General features: G+C 41.8%; 1 protein-coding gene across 1 annotated transcript; it reads right to left on the reverse strand.

The window, feature by feature from the left end:
* Positions 1 to 1,140: 1,140 nt before the first annotated feature.
* LOC118655282 (THO complex subunit 2-like) lies at positions 1,141 to 6,817 on the reverse strand. Its single transcript, XM_036306965.1, is given in 3 exon segments — positions 1,141 to 1,313; positions 2,112 to 6,413; positions 6,416 to 6,817. Coding segments are annotated over 3 exon segments (4,665 nt in total). The 5' UTR covers positions 6,606 to 6,817.
* Between the last annotated feature and the right edge of the window lie 9,589 nt (positions 6,818 to 16,406).

Below are 16,406 nucleotides of genomic sequence, written 5' to 3' on the forward strand. Positions count from 1 at the left end.
GATCAGCATGGTTGGGTTCTCTTTTTATTGTTCTATTATATCTATATTTATCCTATTTGATCCCATAAGCATGCCTCTATAATTACATCATGGTATGTTTCAGGAAACCTTCTGCAGTTCCCGGTTTCATGTCCATAATCCTGTCTCTATCTAGTTTTGTGGATTTTGATCTTGTTTGGTTACTCTCTTGTGTTCCATTATAAGGGCTATTCCAAGGTCACTATTCTACTGCTCTACTGATAAGCTACAAGGAAGTTACTGAAGAATTTTATCCTACCCAGTCAAGGTTCCATCCTCCCAGCCTCGCTGCTTGCCTTCCCTGGGACTTCCCTGTGTCAGTGGGTCTCCAGGGGTATAGGCTTTGGTGCTTTCCCTGGTGGGCAGACCCCTGGGGATGTGGGCCCAACAAGTCCCACATTTATTGCCAACAGTCTTAGTCCAAGTTCTTCATAAGTAGTACATGGTATTTCCCCCTGTAACACTAGGGGGATTTACTGATTTATTCTCTTCCTTAGTCCTGTTAACCCCTAACCTGGGGAAACAACCTTTCTCAGGGAGGTGGTCCTGGTTAAAACACATAGCGCTTAAGAGGGGGAGCAAACATAAGTCATATACACCAGGTCCCTTGAAACATAAACTGTGCAGATGTTTCTTCCCTGCAGCTACTGCGTCAAGCAGCAAGAGTGGATCGGCTCCTGGCAGGAACTAAAGTTAAATTTTTTACAAGAAGCCAAAATCCTCACGTAATACAATCAGTCATCCCAATATTGTCAAAGGTATAGGAGTTTGCACATAAACGCAGTCTATTTACATCATTAAGGAACTAGTCCCCGGAGGCAGTTTCCTCTCTTTTCTGAGAAAAAAAGGATGAAATTTTCATCAGATGCTGCTTCTGGGTGGCGAATTTCAAATGAAGATTGTATACACAGGAACCGTGCTGCAAGGTACTGACTAGAGGTGAAAATAACATCCTGGCAACTGGTGACTTTGGAATGACTTGTCTAGAGGATGGTGGGTTGTAGTCATCTTCTTACTTAAAGCAGATTCCCCTGAAATGGACAACACCAGAAGCTCTGAATTATGAGAGATGCTGTTCTGAGAGTGATGCATGGAGCATTGGCATCCTCCTCCAGGAGACCTTCAACTTAGGGGACTGTATATACCCTTTTTGCCACTGGAGGAGATTTTATCCATCTTTTCAGATTTAAATGAATGGCTGCCTTTTTCATTGCCTGAAGATTTTGACTTTTTTTTTTCCTTGTTTTTCTCATTTGGATAAGGAGAATCACATGGATTTTCACTTCTGTGTTTTTATTTTTTAAAAAATATATTTCTTTATTGATTTTAGAGAGGAAGAGAGAAGGAGAGCGAGATAGAAACATCAATGATGAGAGAGAATCATTGATCGGCTGCCTCCTGCACACCCTTCACTGGGGATCGAGCTGCACCCAGGCATGTGCCCTTAGCTGGAATCGAACCTGGGACCCTTCAGTCAGCAGGCTGATGCTCTATCCACTAAGCCAAGCCGGTTAGGGCCACTTTTGTGTTTTTATTTTTTTATTTTTATTTATTATTTTTTTTAAGTTACAAAATTTTATTAAAATGTGTTTTTTTTGTGTGGTGTTTACATTCTTTTTTTAAATATATTTTTTATTGATTAAGATATTACATATGTGTCCTTATCCCCACGTTACCCTTTACCCCCCCACCCCCCGCTCATGCCCTCACCTCTCCTGTTGTCTGTGTCCATTGGTTAGGCCTATATGCTTGCATATAAGTCCTTTGGTTGGTCTTTCCCTCTTACCCCCACCCTCCCCTACCTTCTCTCAAAGGCCCGACAGTCCAATCAATGCTTCTCCATCTCTGGGATCAGTCCTTGTTCATCAGTTTATGTTGTTCATTATATTCCACAAATGAGTGAGATCATGTGGTATTTATCCGCTCTCCAGTTTTTTGGTTTTTTTTATTGCTTAAAGTATTACAAAGAGTATTACATATGTCTCCTTTTTTTCCCCCCGCCCTTGACAATCCCCTGGCCTCCCCTACCCCCCGGTGTCTTATGCCCAATGATTATGCTTAGATGCATGCATACAAGTCCTTTGGTTTTTAAACCACCATTGTTCCGTTTTCTTCTTTTCGCCTCTTGGTTAAGTCTGGTAGCACTTCCCGGTCATTGTTTGAGTGATGCCGTTTCCGACCTTTTCTGTCCTTTTCATCTTTTTTCTCTCTTTCTCTGGATCTTTCCCTTGACTTGTCCAATTCTTTCTTGTCTGTTTCTCTCTCCTTACTCTTGATTAGTGGTGAAGGAGGATGAATAAGGTACAGCTTTGCTGAAGACTCTTTGAGTTCGATGAGACTGTCCTTTATTGTGGAGGTATGTGATGGAGAAGGGTGTATATCACTTTTGCAGCGTTTTTGTTCCATTTCAGGCTCAGTAATATCTGATCGGGGAACAGGTGACTTCAAGGGCCCAGAAACTGGTCTTTTTTCTCCTCCTTTAACATTTTCTTTTGATTTTATTTCCTTTGCTATATCTCTTTCTCTGAATGACTCCTTCTCTATTTCCTTTTCTTGAGTCAATTTTGATTCTATGTTGGGGACAGTGGTCTTGAATTTCTCATCTTTAGCTTTTTCTTCCTTCTTGAATTTTTCTTTCTCTTTGTTGGTCTTAGGTGCTCTTTCCTTTGTCTCGCTTGCTTTTTCATCTTTCTTTGGCCGCTCTTCCTTTGGTTTTTCTTTGCCATCTTTACTAAGTACCCTGGCCTCTGGAGCCTTTTCTCTTTTCTCCTTTTCTTTCCCTTTCTCTTTGTCATTTTCTTTAATAATTTTGCTGCTATTAAAGCCACTATTGCCATTGCTTGAATTGCCTTTGAGTGTGGCACTAGAAGCTTTATTTACAGCTTTCACACCACACTGAGATCTTTCCATTGATTTATCATTCTCCTCAGCACTGCTTTCATGAGATTTAGATGCACTTCCTATGGAAGATGAAGACCCACCAACAGGCCCATTGTGTACACTGGCAACTGCGTTCTTCGGAGTAGGGTCTTTGTGATGAAACTCATTTTCAGGTACCATGTATGACTTCCTACATTTCAACCTCCCAGAGTAGCCACTAGCTAATGCATATAGACGAGGCCTTTTCCCTTTTTCTTCTTGGCAGATTTTATGCACTCTTCTTTCCAAAGCCTGACCCAGATTTAAAACTTTTGGGTAACAAGGAAGTATTTTTGTTAGCACAATCAAGATATTCCTTATGTGAATATATTCACCTGTTTCAAGGCAATGTACTGATGCCTTGGTTAGTTTGTAATGCCATTTATGTACCACATGTCGAAAATTTTCATAGTCTAATTGATCAGCTTGATTTCCACCATCAAATCCAGTTGCCCGTAATATAGTAAGGAATCCTGGATAATTTCCACATTCCTTTTCATATGTGGCTCTATCACTGTGCCACCTGGTCACAGTCTCTAACATACAGCAGAGAAACCTCCCATATCGACTCGCTTCATTTTCAGTACAGCTTGCAACTGCGAAAATTATGTCAGAGAAAACTCGATCATAGCAAAGAAGTGTGGAAAAATTTGGAGTTTTCTGCTGATGTACCAATTCAACAAAACGAGCACAGTAAACAGCATCAACTGCTGAAAAAATACATCGAGGAAATATACACAGCTGTAAAAATTTTGTGATAGTCTCATTTTTGGTAGATTTTGCTAAAAGCCAGTTGTCCTTTTCCAGTTGCAGTCGCTGTAGAACTCGCTGTACATGTGCCATCTGTTTCTTTTCTTCTGCAAGAAGCTTGTCCTGAAGAGCACTACAGCGCTCCTTTTCTTTTTTCTTTTTATTTGGAGGCATTTCTTGATTGTCATCAACTGCTTTCATCTGGACTTTAAGTTTACTGACTTCCCGGTCATAGCTGGTGTGTGGAACTGCAAGGTCATACATTGTCAATGACCAGAATGTGGCATAGAATTGAGGGCTGATGTCATCCCAGACTTTGGAAACGTGCAATGAGACTACTGCTTCGTGGACAGGGGCCATCACCATTTCACATGATGTTATGTACTTGTGGACTTTATGTTGCTGTTTACTTCCCTTATCTGATTTTTTAAGTTCATCATATTTGGATGAAATATGGTGTGCATACATTGGCCTAGACAAGAAAAATGCTGCATCATGGGATATATGAAATTCGTTACAGAGCACATCAATTGAAGGTACTCTCTTTGTGTAATCTTCTGTGCTTAGATTAGATGCTAAAAATCCACCAAACTGTACCAGGGTATCATGACACTGATCATAGAGCTTTCCCACAAGTTCCAAATGTTTCTCTCCACCTTCCTGAAAGATCACCCCATTCCTCTGCTGAGCTATCATCAAACAAAGGGGAAGAGCAAGATCATAGTCCAATAGTGCATCCTTTAATCTCTGGGAGGATTTTTTAGTGTTTCTGATCTGGCCAAAATAACCTCCCTCAGCTTTTAGTTGCTCTCCACCAGTCATGGCCTCTAGTTGCTCCGTTGTCATTTCCTCAGTAATTTCTATTCCTGCCATTTTGTGTACCACTTCTTTCAATATGAGAAGGTCAATACTTCTGCCTGCCTTTAGCTGATTAGCCACATATTGCAGAAGAGCAGCAAGATCAATTGGATATTTATGAAAAACTGCACCACAGAAACTAGCAAGATGCCGAAGCCAGCTTGAAATGGTTGTATCATCGTGTTTCATCCTTTCCTTTTCTGGATTTGCTAAAGCTTCAATGATACAATAGGCCAAGACATCATAATTCAATGAAGTGAGGTATTTCAGTGAATCTACTACAGGTGTTATTAAGTTATCATGCATCTGTATTTGTGCCAAGATATAATCAAACAAAATAGTTGGATTGCTGTGGCTCAGTTTCCCAATTTGTCTTCCAGAAGGCTTCACATTTTCCTTGGTTAGACGTTTCATGATATATTTAGCTTTGTCTATTGTTTGAGCTTTAACTTTTACTAAAAGTGGGTGACTGTTGTAAGTTTCATTCTTCCACTGGCCATACAGACGATATCTATGCTGATATGGAAATTTTTTAAGCATTCCCCATAGTTCCTCAGTCATACAAGCATTGCAGTCCATTAGAGAAAGAGATGGAAATAGTACCTGGTCAGTAATGCCAAGTAAACAGCTAAGAATAACTTCCATTTTCTCTTTATCTTCTTGTGTCCTTCCATCAGACTGAAACTCCTTCATAAAGGATTTGCCTATGCGCACCACTTTTGCAAATAAAATGGGATCACAAGAAAGGTGGGGACCAAGGTAACAGAACATATTGAAGACATCTGTCCTCAAATTCTCAAAGCTCTCTGCTTGTTTTGGCGCTCTCTTATTTTGCAAAGCATTAACAGGTGAGCCTTTAGCACCTTTAGGAACGCCAACTCTTCGGTAGAGGGGCTCAATAGTTATGTGAAGAAGCCTGCAAATAGCAAGAGCTATTAGCTGATGGGAAGCAGCATAGTATGGAGGCATCTGATCCATAATGCTCTGCGCATGCTGCCAATCGCCAATCTTTAATAAGGCTTCTAACAAACCAAGTTTTTGGTTGTCAGGTGGCTTTTCTACTTTCTCCTCCTCCTTTTCCTTTTCCTTCTCTTGCTTATCAATTTTTTCAGAAGACAATGCAACCACCATAAGTTTTCTAACAATTTCCTTAGCTTCCACCATTTCTCGTTTATATTCATCCATAATACAATTATCAGCCGGAAGAAGATATACATAAAGATCATTTAAATCAATAAGATTAACTTGTAGGAGCACTGCCGCAACTCTGTATAAAGATGAAGGAGTCTCTCCATTCGGCTCCTGGTAAAACTTGAATTTGAACCCAAGTATATGACAAAGTGTTTGCGGTTCACACCTATTCATATAAGATTCTAATAAAGATATAAAGAAGTCATTATATTCTGGTTTGCATTCAAACGCATCTAAAATGATACCCAAAACTCTATTGGGATCTAGATTAAAGCATCCTATTAAAGATTTGATATTTTCTAAGATTAAATCACTAGTAATATTTCCCGATAAATCTTGCCCCAATTCAGCAATCAGCTTAGCATACCCTTCATTCTCTTCTCTTAAAAAATTGAACTTTTGCTGCTTATAAAAGAGTTTTGTCTTTATTTTAACTGATCTTTGATCGAATTGCCGTGATTGTTTGATAAGTCTTAATAATGGCAATGTTTCTGGATCCAGGTGTTCCTTTAGAATCGTGTCTGAGACGAAATACAAACATGCTAATACCAATTGCATAAAGCAGTCTCTCTTGGTCTTCTCTTCTAAAACGGTTGTCTCAGTATCTAACATGCAAAAGACATCAGCAAGAATATCCTCACGAAACTCGCTGTTGTCATTGAAAACATCAGCTGCTTTTCGGGCTTCAGTTTTCCTGGAGTGACATGGTGTGATAACTCATAGAGAGCTCGCTGGAAATCTCTGTAAGCCGAACTGCCGAGGCTCTTGTTTTCGCTGAGAAGCCAACATAAGTCCAACAGGTCGCCTCTCCCTGATTTCTCCCAGTTCTTTATCCACTCGACCTGGACCGACACTGATGCTGCCTCCATCTTCCCCGCCTTAGTGACAGAGGCCCTGGAGTGCCTCAGGTCAGCATGGGGTCAAAGGGAAGTACCGCCCACGAAGAATGCCGGGAACTGCGCGTTTGCCTTTCGAGTTTCAGGCCCCAATGATTTCAGAGTCTACTATGAATGCTCCCACCTCGGTAAGTTCTGTCGATATCAGGGTCAGTAGGAATTCTCTTCACTCACCTTGCAGCTCCAACTTCAGTCAGTCTGCTCTGGAGAAGTGATGTGTTCTCTGCACAGATGAGCCTTTTAAAGGACTCCTCATAGGCCACACCCACTTGCTGAGATTGGGAGTGTCCCAACTAACGAGTTTTTTGAGATACCCGCTGTCTCTTGGCGGATTTTTTGCTTGGTGCCAGCCACGAAGACGCTGCGCCTGCACGCGGACTCCTGGGTGCTCACGCTGGAGCTGAAGCGCTTCTCCGCACTGGCAGACAGCAACGTGGAGCGGGAAGTGTGCTACCCTGTTGGGGTCCAGCCCCAGCAGGTCCAGGGGTCCCAAAGGTGTGGACAAAGTCGGCGAAGAAGGAATGACACGGAGACAGTGTTCAGTTGATCAGCAGCCTAGTCAGGATCTCTAGCCAAGTTCTGTCTAGGTTCTCCAGCCAGGTTCTGGTTAGGATCTCCAGCCAAGTTCTGGTGTTTATTGTCTTGTTACATCTGCATTTATACCAGTTGATTTTAATCCTGTCAATTTCTATTGCAAAGGTTAGGGCGTTTCTTATCTCCATTCCAGGGAGTAAAGATTATGTAGCTTAAGCGTGATTGTTTGTAGTTAAAGTGATTAACTACCCGCCTGGCACTTAGTTAAGGGGTTTTATCCCCTCCCTAACTTCAGGGAAAAATCCCTACCTGGGGAAACAACCTTTCTCTGAGAGGTGACCTTGGTTAAAACACATAGCGCTAAGGAGAGCAAACATATAAAGAACAGTATGCTATATATGCCGGGTCTCTTGAAACATATGCTGTGCAGATGTTTCTTTCCTGCAGAGACTGTGTCAAGCAGCAAGGATGGACCGGCTTCTGGCACAGGCTTATCTCAAAAAAACAAGAAAAAATGGTATAAATCATCTAACTCTACATCTCAAAGAATTAGAAAGAGAGCAACAAGAAAACCCCAGAGTGAGCAGAGGGAAGGAGATAATAAAGATTAGAGCAGAAATAAATGACCTAGAGACCAAAAAAAAAAAATACAGAAAATCAATGAAACCAAGAGCTAGTTCTTTGAAAGGATAAACAAGATTGACGAACCTCTAGCCAGGCTCACCAAGAAGCAGAGAGAGGACCCAAATAAACAAAATCAGAAATGATAGAGGCAAAATAACAGCAGACCCCACAGAAATACAAATGATTGTTAAAAAATACTATGGACAGCTCTACTCCAACAAACTAGACAACCTGGAGGAAATGGACAAATTCCTAGAAAAATACAACATTCCGAAACTCAATCAGGAAGAGTCTAAAAATCTCAACAGGCCAATAACTATGGAAGAAATTGAAGCAGTCATCAAAAAGCTTCCAGCAAACAAAAGCACAGGACCAGATGGCTTCACAGGGGAGTTTTACCAAACATTCAAGGAAGAACTAAAACCTATCCTCCTCAGACTACTACAAAAAATTCAAGAGGAAGGGACACTTCCCAGCTCATTCTATGAAGCCAGCATCACCCTAATACCAAAACCAGGTAAAGACAACACAATGAAAGAGAATTACAGGCCAATATCCCTCATGAACATAGATGCCAAAATCCTCAACAAAATCTTAGCAAATCGGATCCAGCAGTACATCAGAAAGGTCATACACCATGACCAAGTAGGATTTATTTCAGGGATGCAAGGATGGTACAATATCCGAAAATCAGTAAACGTGATACATCACATAAACAAACTGAAAGAAAAAAACCACACGGTCATATCAATTGATGCAGAAAAAGCATCTGACAAAATTCAACACCCATTTTTGATAAAAACTCTCAGCAAGGTGGGAGTAGAAGGATCATACCTCAACATAATAAAAGCCATATATGACAGGCCCACAGCCAACATCATACTCAATGGACAAAAACTAACACCATTTCCCCTAAGAACAGGAACAAGACAGGGATGCCCACTCTCACCACTCCTGTTCAACATAGTACTGGAAGTATTAGCCATTGCAATTAGACAAGAAGAAGAAATAAAAGGCATCCAAATTGGAAAAGAGGAAGTAAAACTGTCCTTATTTGCAGGCGACATGATATTATACATACAAAACCCTATTGACTCCATCAAAAAACTACTAGGCTTAATACATGAATTTGGCAATGTAGCAGGATAAAAAATTAACCCCAAGAAATCTAAGGCATTTCTATACACCAATAGTGAACTTTCAGAAAGAGACTAAAAAAACAATCCCGTTTACCATCGCACCAAAAAAATTAAGCTACCTAGGAATAAACTTAACTAAAGAGGTAAAAGACCTCTACTCAGAAAACTACTGGACGTTGAAAAAAGATATAGAGGAAGACATAAACAGATGGAAGAACATACCGTGTATATGGATTGGTAGAATCAACATCATTAAAATGTCCATACTACCCAAAGCAATCTACAGATTCAATGCAATCCCCATTAAAATACCAACGGCATATTTCACAGATCTAGAACGAACCCTCCAAAAATTCATCTGGATTAAAAAAAGGCCCTGAATAGCTGCAGTGATCCTGAGAAAGAACAAAGTAGGTGGGATCTCAATACCAGATATCAAGCTGTATTACAAAGTCACTGTTCTCAAAACTGCCTGGTACTGGCACAAGAGCAAACATATAGATCAATGGAATAGAATAGAGAGCCCAGAAATCGGCCCGAACCAATATGCCCAATTAATATTTGACAAAGGAGGCAAGAACATACAATGGAGTCAAGATAGTCTCTTCAATAAATGGTGTTGGGAAAATTGGACAGATACATGCAAGAAAATGAAACTAGACCACCAACGTACACCATACACAAAAATAAACTCAAAATGGATAAAGGACTTAAATGTACGATGGGAAACCATAAAAATTTTAGAAGAATCCAAAGGCAACAAAATCTCAGACATATGCCGAAGCAATTTCTTCATCGATACAGATCCTAGGACATTGGAAACTAAAGAGAAAATAAACAAATGGGACTACATCAAAATAAAAAGCTTCTGCACAGCAAAAGAAACCATCAACAAAACAACAAGAAAGCCCAATGCTTGGGAGAACATATTTGCCAATGTTCCCACTGATAAGGGTTTAATCTCCAACATTTATAGGGAACTCATACAACTTAACAAAAGGAAGATAAACAATCCAATCAAAAAATGGGCAAAGGACCTAAATAGACACCTTTCAAAAGAGGACATTCAGAAAGCCAAGAGACATATGAAAACATGCTCAAAGTCACTAATCATGTGAGAGATCAAATCAAAACAATAATGAGGTACCATCTCACACCTGTCAGACTGGCTATCATCAACAAATCAACATACGGCAAGTGCTGGAGAGGATGTGGAGAAAAAGGAACACTCGTGCACTGCTGGTGGGAATGCAGACTGGTGCAGCCACTATGGAAGACAGTATGGAGTTTCCTCAAAAACCTAAAAATGGAACTCCCATTTGACCCTGTGATCCCACTTCTAGGAATATATCCCAAGAAACCAGAAACACCAATCAGAAAGGATATATGCACCCCTGTGTTCATAGCAGCACAATTCACAATAGCTAAGATCTGGAAACAGCCTAAGTGCCCATCAGTAGATGAATGGATTAGAAAACTGTGGTACATCTACATGATGGAATACTATGCTGCTGTAAAAAAGAAGGAACTCTTACCATTTGCAACTGTGTGGATGGAACTGGAGAGCATTATGCTAAGTGAAATAAGCCAGTCAATGAAGGAAAAATACCACATCACAGTTTGCCTGAAACAGACTGTCAAACTACAGCGGGAAGGCCGGGGAGGGTTGGAGGGCAGGAGGGGGTGCGGGTAAGAGATCAAGTGAAGGACTTGTATGCATGCATATAAGCATAACCAATGGACATAAGACACTGGGGGGTAGGGGAGGCCAAGGGATTGTCAAGGGCAGGGGGAAAAAAAGGATACATATGTAATACTCTTTGTAATACTTTAAGCAATATAAAAAAAAGAAATTGAACCGTTTTCTTACACCTTACACCAAACAGCTGTTGCCCTTAAAACCCCTCCTCAGCCCCCACATAGGTTCTGCCTTTGCAGTTCACCCAGATTAGGTTCTGATTAGTCAGTTTCTATGCCAGTCAGCGTCAAAAGCTCCACCTCCTAGGCAGCCATTGGCTCCTTGGAGTTCACCCAGATTTGGTTCTTATAGGTCGGTTTCTTTGCCAGTCAGTGTCTCTGGGCCTATCTCTAGGCCTGATCCACAGCCGCCATGGCAGCGGTGGATCAGACAGAGCCTCTCTCTCCAGGCCTATCTCCTTGCCTGATCTGCAGCTTTTGTGGCAGCTGCTGATCAGACCTTGCCTCCTGGGGGAGGTAGGGGCTGGGACCAGGGGATAAAGGTGGGGAAATGGGAGATATCTGTAATACTATCCTATGTAATAAAGAGATAATATGAAAATTAACCCTCACACCATAACACCATCACAAGATGGCGGCATGCACAACAGGGGCAGGGCAGAGGGGACGGGGCTGGCGGCCACTTTGCGTGGCTTCTACCAGGGTTTCTGTGGCCCCATGTGCCTGGAGGCAGGGCATCAGAGCGGCACTCCAGGACTTGGGGCCGTCCTGCAGCGCACCGGCCACATGGGGCAGGACTCCGGGACTCGGACCAGAGGGGCAGAGCCTGGAAGTGTGGGAAGGAGTGCAGGCACTGGCCCTGTGGGTAGAGGCATGACCTTGGCCTAGCCCAGAGAGTGCAGGAGGGGTAAACTCAAGCACAGGAATTACTAGAGTTAAAAGCAGGGACATGGGCACAAGGGACAGACGTGGAGTCAGCAGAATGAGGGTGAACACCAATAGAGAGGAGGTGCCATGGAGTAGTGTACACAAGGACGTACCCTGAACATGGGGGCACGCCCGGTCTGTAGGGTATAGCTTTGCTGCCCTCAGAGGCGTCATGAAAAAAGTCCTGCTAGAAGGAGGTTTGAACCCAGGCAGAGGACAGGGGCGGGGACAAGTTAGCATGCAGGTGCTTGACCATGGAAGAGGCTCTGAGCAAAGCCAAGGTGCCCTTAGGGGGTGTGGCCAGGGTGTGGTTTAAAGCACTGTTGGGCAGACAGGGGCATAATGTGAATAAGCGAAATGACGTGACCGGCATGAGGGGCGTAGCCAAGATGGTTGCCTGCATGAACCTCATCCCAGTAGCAAGTGCAGGGGTTTGTGTTCAGAGCCTTCGGGTAAGGTCCCATGGCTTGAGGAGTGGTCCCTGGTCTCGCACGATTTCGCACGATGGGTCACTAGTCAACAATAAAAAATAAATTAATTAATTTAAAAAATTTTTGTGCAAATGTTTCAGGCCTTGCTATGCCTGAAAGGAAAGAGAGTTTTTGGAAAAAAGTATTCTCCTTGTGTAGGTAAAAACCAATGATATACTTAATGATTCATTCATTAGCAAATTGTTAGCCACTTATTTACAGGAATTTTCAAGCAAAGAGTCTGTAGCATGGTGCAAGAGATTCCTGGAGGAAGTAACAAGTACCATTTTTATATTTATTTACAAGATGGACTTAACGATCTCCAAAAAGTGCCTCTTGTGATAACCATTTGAACATACCAAAACTACTCATGTGATTTCTCTTCCACTGTCTAATTAATGGCCTGAAGCAGTGGTCGGCAAACTCATTAGTCAACAGAGCCAAATATCAACAGTACAACGATTGAAATTTCTTTTGAGAGCCAAATTTTTTAAACTGAAACCATATAGGTAGGTACATTGTTATTAATTTAATTAGGGTACTCCAAAGGCTTAGGAAGAGCCACACTCAAGGGGCCAAAGAGCCGCATGTGGCTCACAAGCCGCAGTTTGCCGACCACTGGTAAAGCAACAAAGAAGTGTATGAAATATAGAGGCCTTGATTTTTCTACATAAATGTGTATATTAAAATGATTCAAATTCTTAAGATGGTGCAAAGTCCTAAAACTATAATTAGTTATTTCTCCATTGTCCATTTCAATCACCCAGAACACCTGTCATTTACCTATTTATATATCACTCCTATTCCAGGCATCTTTCTAAGTGTTTTACAAATACGAATTCCTTTAATCCTCAGAACAACTCTATTAGGAGAATTCTGGTTTTTATCCCCATTTTATAGATAGAAAAACTGAGGCATGATGAGGTAAAGTAACTTCCCCAAATACTGGACCATTAGTGGCAGACCCTGATACTACTCAGGCCACGTGTCTGCAGTCTGTGCGCTGAACCTTCTCCCATGTAGTCTCTGAGGTTCTCTATTTTTCCTTCTTCAGCTCCTCCCTGTATCTGAGAACATGAAATTCATTTATAAACAAATGAGAATGTCTTTGTCAGAGGATAAAATAAAATAAGGGAGGGTGAGAACACAAGATGGAAAGTCTCTGATAGAACCACAGATGCATGCAAGGACTCTCCTCATTGTTGAATGCTGAGAATAAAATCCCACTTGCCACACTTTCAATCACAGCCCAATGCTAATGTTTACTGGAGGTAATAAATATGGGCTATAACTTCACACCTAGAAAACCTGCAGAAATCAGCATACCTATGGCGATAATATGGTTTAGAGGAGGGTACATTGTTAAATGTGGAACAAAGGGCTTGGGCTATATCACGGGAATGTGGGAAATTGGACTCTTTTGCCAGGATGCATATTGCCCTAAACATGAGACCAGAGATAAGAATAAAATAAGATTAAATGCAGTAACCATAAAATGAAGATAACAATACCAACCTATATCTCAGAGATATTATCCATAGTCACTAATAAAATAATTATAAGCAAGGGAAAGCAGTTCTCAAGTAAATTGGAAATAGATGTCTTTTGATAATAACAAAATTTGCAAACAAAATTAATGCTTTCCAGTTTAATGAGGAGCCAAAACAAAATTTTAAAAATATACAACTGTAAATTTAGTGGCTTTTTTTTTCTTTATGTATTTAAGATGACATGAAGGATAATTGTAAATGGATTTAGACTGATATAGCCATCTGTTCATGAACTGAATAATGTTTGTGATTATAGCAAGTGAAGCATTGAGCCTTAATCCAAAAGAAGAAATTCTTGATTAAAAACTATGATAGTCACTGGTCTAAATGAGTTCTAGAAATCTGAAAAAGTTTGTGCATCTCCAGAAGTATTTACTGCAAAGAGACTCATAGGAATGAGGGTCTGAAGTCCACTGAGTGTCTTCTACTACCTACTACTACCTGCACCCTTGTCAGATAGGATCCCTAATTAACTACTTTGGTGATCCATTAAGTCTCAGTCACACATGACTTTTAGATGTGTATATAAGAGATGCAAGTTGATTAACAACCTGATAATAGGGAAAGCGTTCTCTACAACAAAGCTCTGATTCCAACAAAGCTCTTCTCAAGAAACAGGCCTTTCTGATTTTTTTAGTTATAGTCTAAAGCCAGCTGGGACAAGAGCATCTATTCTAACAGTTATTAATCCTTCATGGGTGAGTGTTATTCCTAAATTCCAAAATTTACCACTGATGATTTTGTTTAAAAAGAAAGGTAATTTAGTTTGTAAGTTTTATATAAACATTTGTGTGAACTGGTTGATGGTACCAAAAGAAAACCCATTCTTTACATATTGTGGAGTTTCCTTTCTGAAAATGACATCTTTTACCTTTTTCTTACCTTTAATTATTGGCATAAACAGAAAAGTAAGGATTTTCTATGGTGCATTTTAGATTTCTTGCAATCAAACTTTTCTCTTTAGTAGTCTTTAATAAGATATTTTAAGATTAGAAAGTTAGTTAGCAGTCTTTGACAAATTTAATTATTCAGTGCAAGTGTTTATTAATCATTTATTATGTATATGAAACACAGATGTTATTGGGCACGTGGAGAAGATAGAATGCTTTGTGAGATTTAAAATTTAATGAGAAATAAAGTTAAATCAAAAGCTATGTAATAACACAATATGTGCATATTAAAATACCACAGGACCAGACTAAGAGATTCTAATGCAGCTGACTTATTTGTACATTAATGTTTGAGAACCACTTTGCTAAGAAAATGAGTTATCATAGTACTTTCATACTACACAGATCATTGATATGGTTTTCCAGTAGTTAAAAAAACTTCCCAAAATAAGTAAGGATTTATTGGCATTGATAAATTGTATTTTCCTAGTGGTAGAATTTTTTCCCAGTGGTAGAATTTTTAATAGGTTTGATGGGAACACAAGCCAGAATAGAATTTAATATTATCCACAGAGAATCTTCATGCCATGGGTATCTGAGGCAATGTCAGATAAATGACTCAACAAAGAATTCAGTGAAGAAATAGGACTATATAAATGTGAGATCAGGAATGGCATCATGATAGATATGCACCATAAAGACTGATTTGGCAAGAAAGGGAAAGAAAGGATTTTCGACGTGAGAAAGTATGTGGGCAAGGCCTAGGCAAAGCATTGAAGATGAAACTGCCCAGGGAATAGAGGGGAATAGGGGGTGTGGGACAGGGAGGAATTAAGAATGACAGTTCTAGATCTGAAGAGCAGCATGACATTTAATATATATACATTAGAGGCCCAGTGCACAAAAATTTGTGCACTCAGGGGGTCCCTCAGCCTGGCCTATGCCCTCTCACAGTCTGGAACCCCTTGGGGGATGACCACCTTCTGGCTTAGGCCCTCTCTCTGGGGGATCTGGCCTAAGCTGGCAGTCAGACACCCCTCTGGCAGCCCGGGAACCCTTGGGGAATGTCCACTTGTCAGCGGAGAGCAGGCCTAAGCTGCAGTCAGACATCCTTAGCACTGCTGAGGAGGTGGGAGAGGCTCCCGCCACCACCTCTATACTGGCAGCCGTCAGCCTGGCTTGTGGCTGAGCAGAGCTCCCCTTGTGAAAGCGCACTGACCACCAGGGGGCAGCTCCTGCATTGAACATCTGCCCCCTGGTGGTCAGTGTGTGTCGTAGTGACCAGTCATTCCCAGTCGTTCTGCTGTTAGGGTCATTTTGCATATTACCCTTTTATTATATAGGAGTGCCTGGCCAGCCTGGGTGAGGGGCTGATGGCAGTTTGCAGACTGGCCAAGCCCCCCAGTAGGGACCCTCACCCCATGAGGGTGTGGCCAGCCTGGGTGAGTGGCTGATGGCTGTTTGAAGGCTGGCCACAGCCCCTTCAGTGTGGGGGACCCCACTGGGGTGCCTAGCCAGCCTGGGTGAGGGGCTGAGGGCCGTTTGCAGGCTGGCCACAGCCCCTTCAGGGTGGGGGGTCCTGCTGGGGTGCCTGGCCAGTCTGGGTGAGGGGCTGAGGGCCGTTTTTAGGCTGGCTAAGCCCCCTAGCGAGGACCCTCACCCCATGAGGGTTTGGCTAGCCTGGGTGAGGGGCTGACAGCTGTTTTCAGGCTGGCCACAACCCCCAGCCACCCAAGCTTCCAGTGGAGGCTGGCTGGAAGCAGGTATCTGGGATTTATTTGTCTTCTATAATTGAAACTTTGTTGCCATGAGTGGAGGCCTCAGCTGGCTCGGGGCTGGCAGGGAGCTTGGCTTCCTCCATTGCCCAGGCAACCAAGCCTCCAGCTTGCTCCAGCTGCGTGGCTGCTGGCCGCCATCTTAGTTGGGTTAATTTGCATATGGT

Source organism: Myotis myotis, unplaced genomic scaffold, assembly GCF_014108235.1.
Source record: "Myotis myotis isolate mMyoMyo1 unplaced genomic scaffold, mMyoMyo1.p scaffold_m19_p_1, whole genome shotgun sequence".
NCBI lineage: Eukaryota > Metazoa > Chordata > Mammalia > Chiroptera > Vespertilionidae > Myotis > Myotis myotis.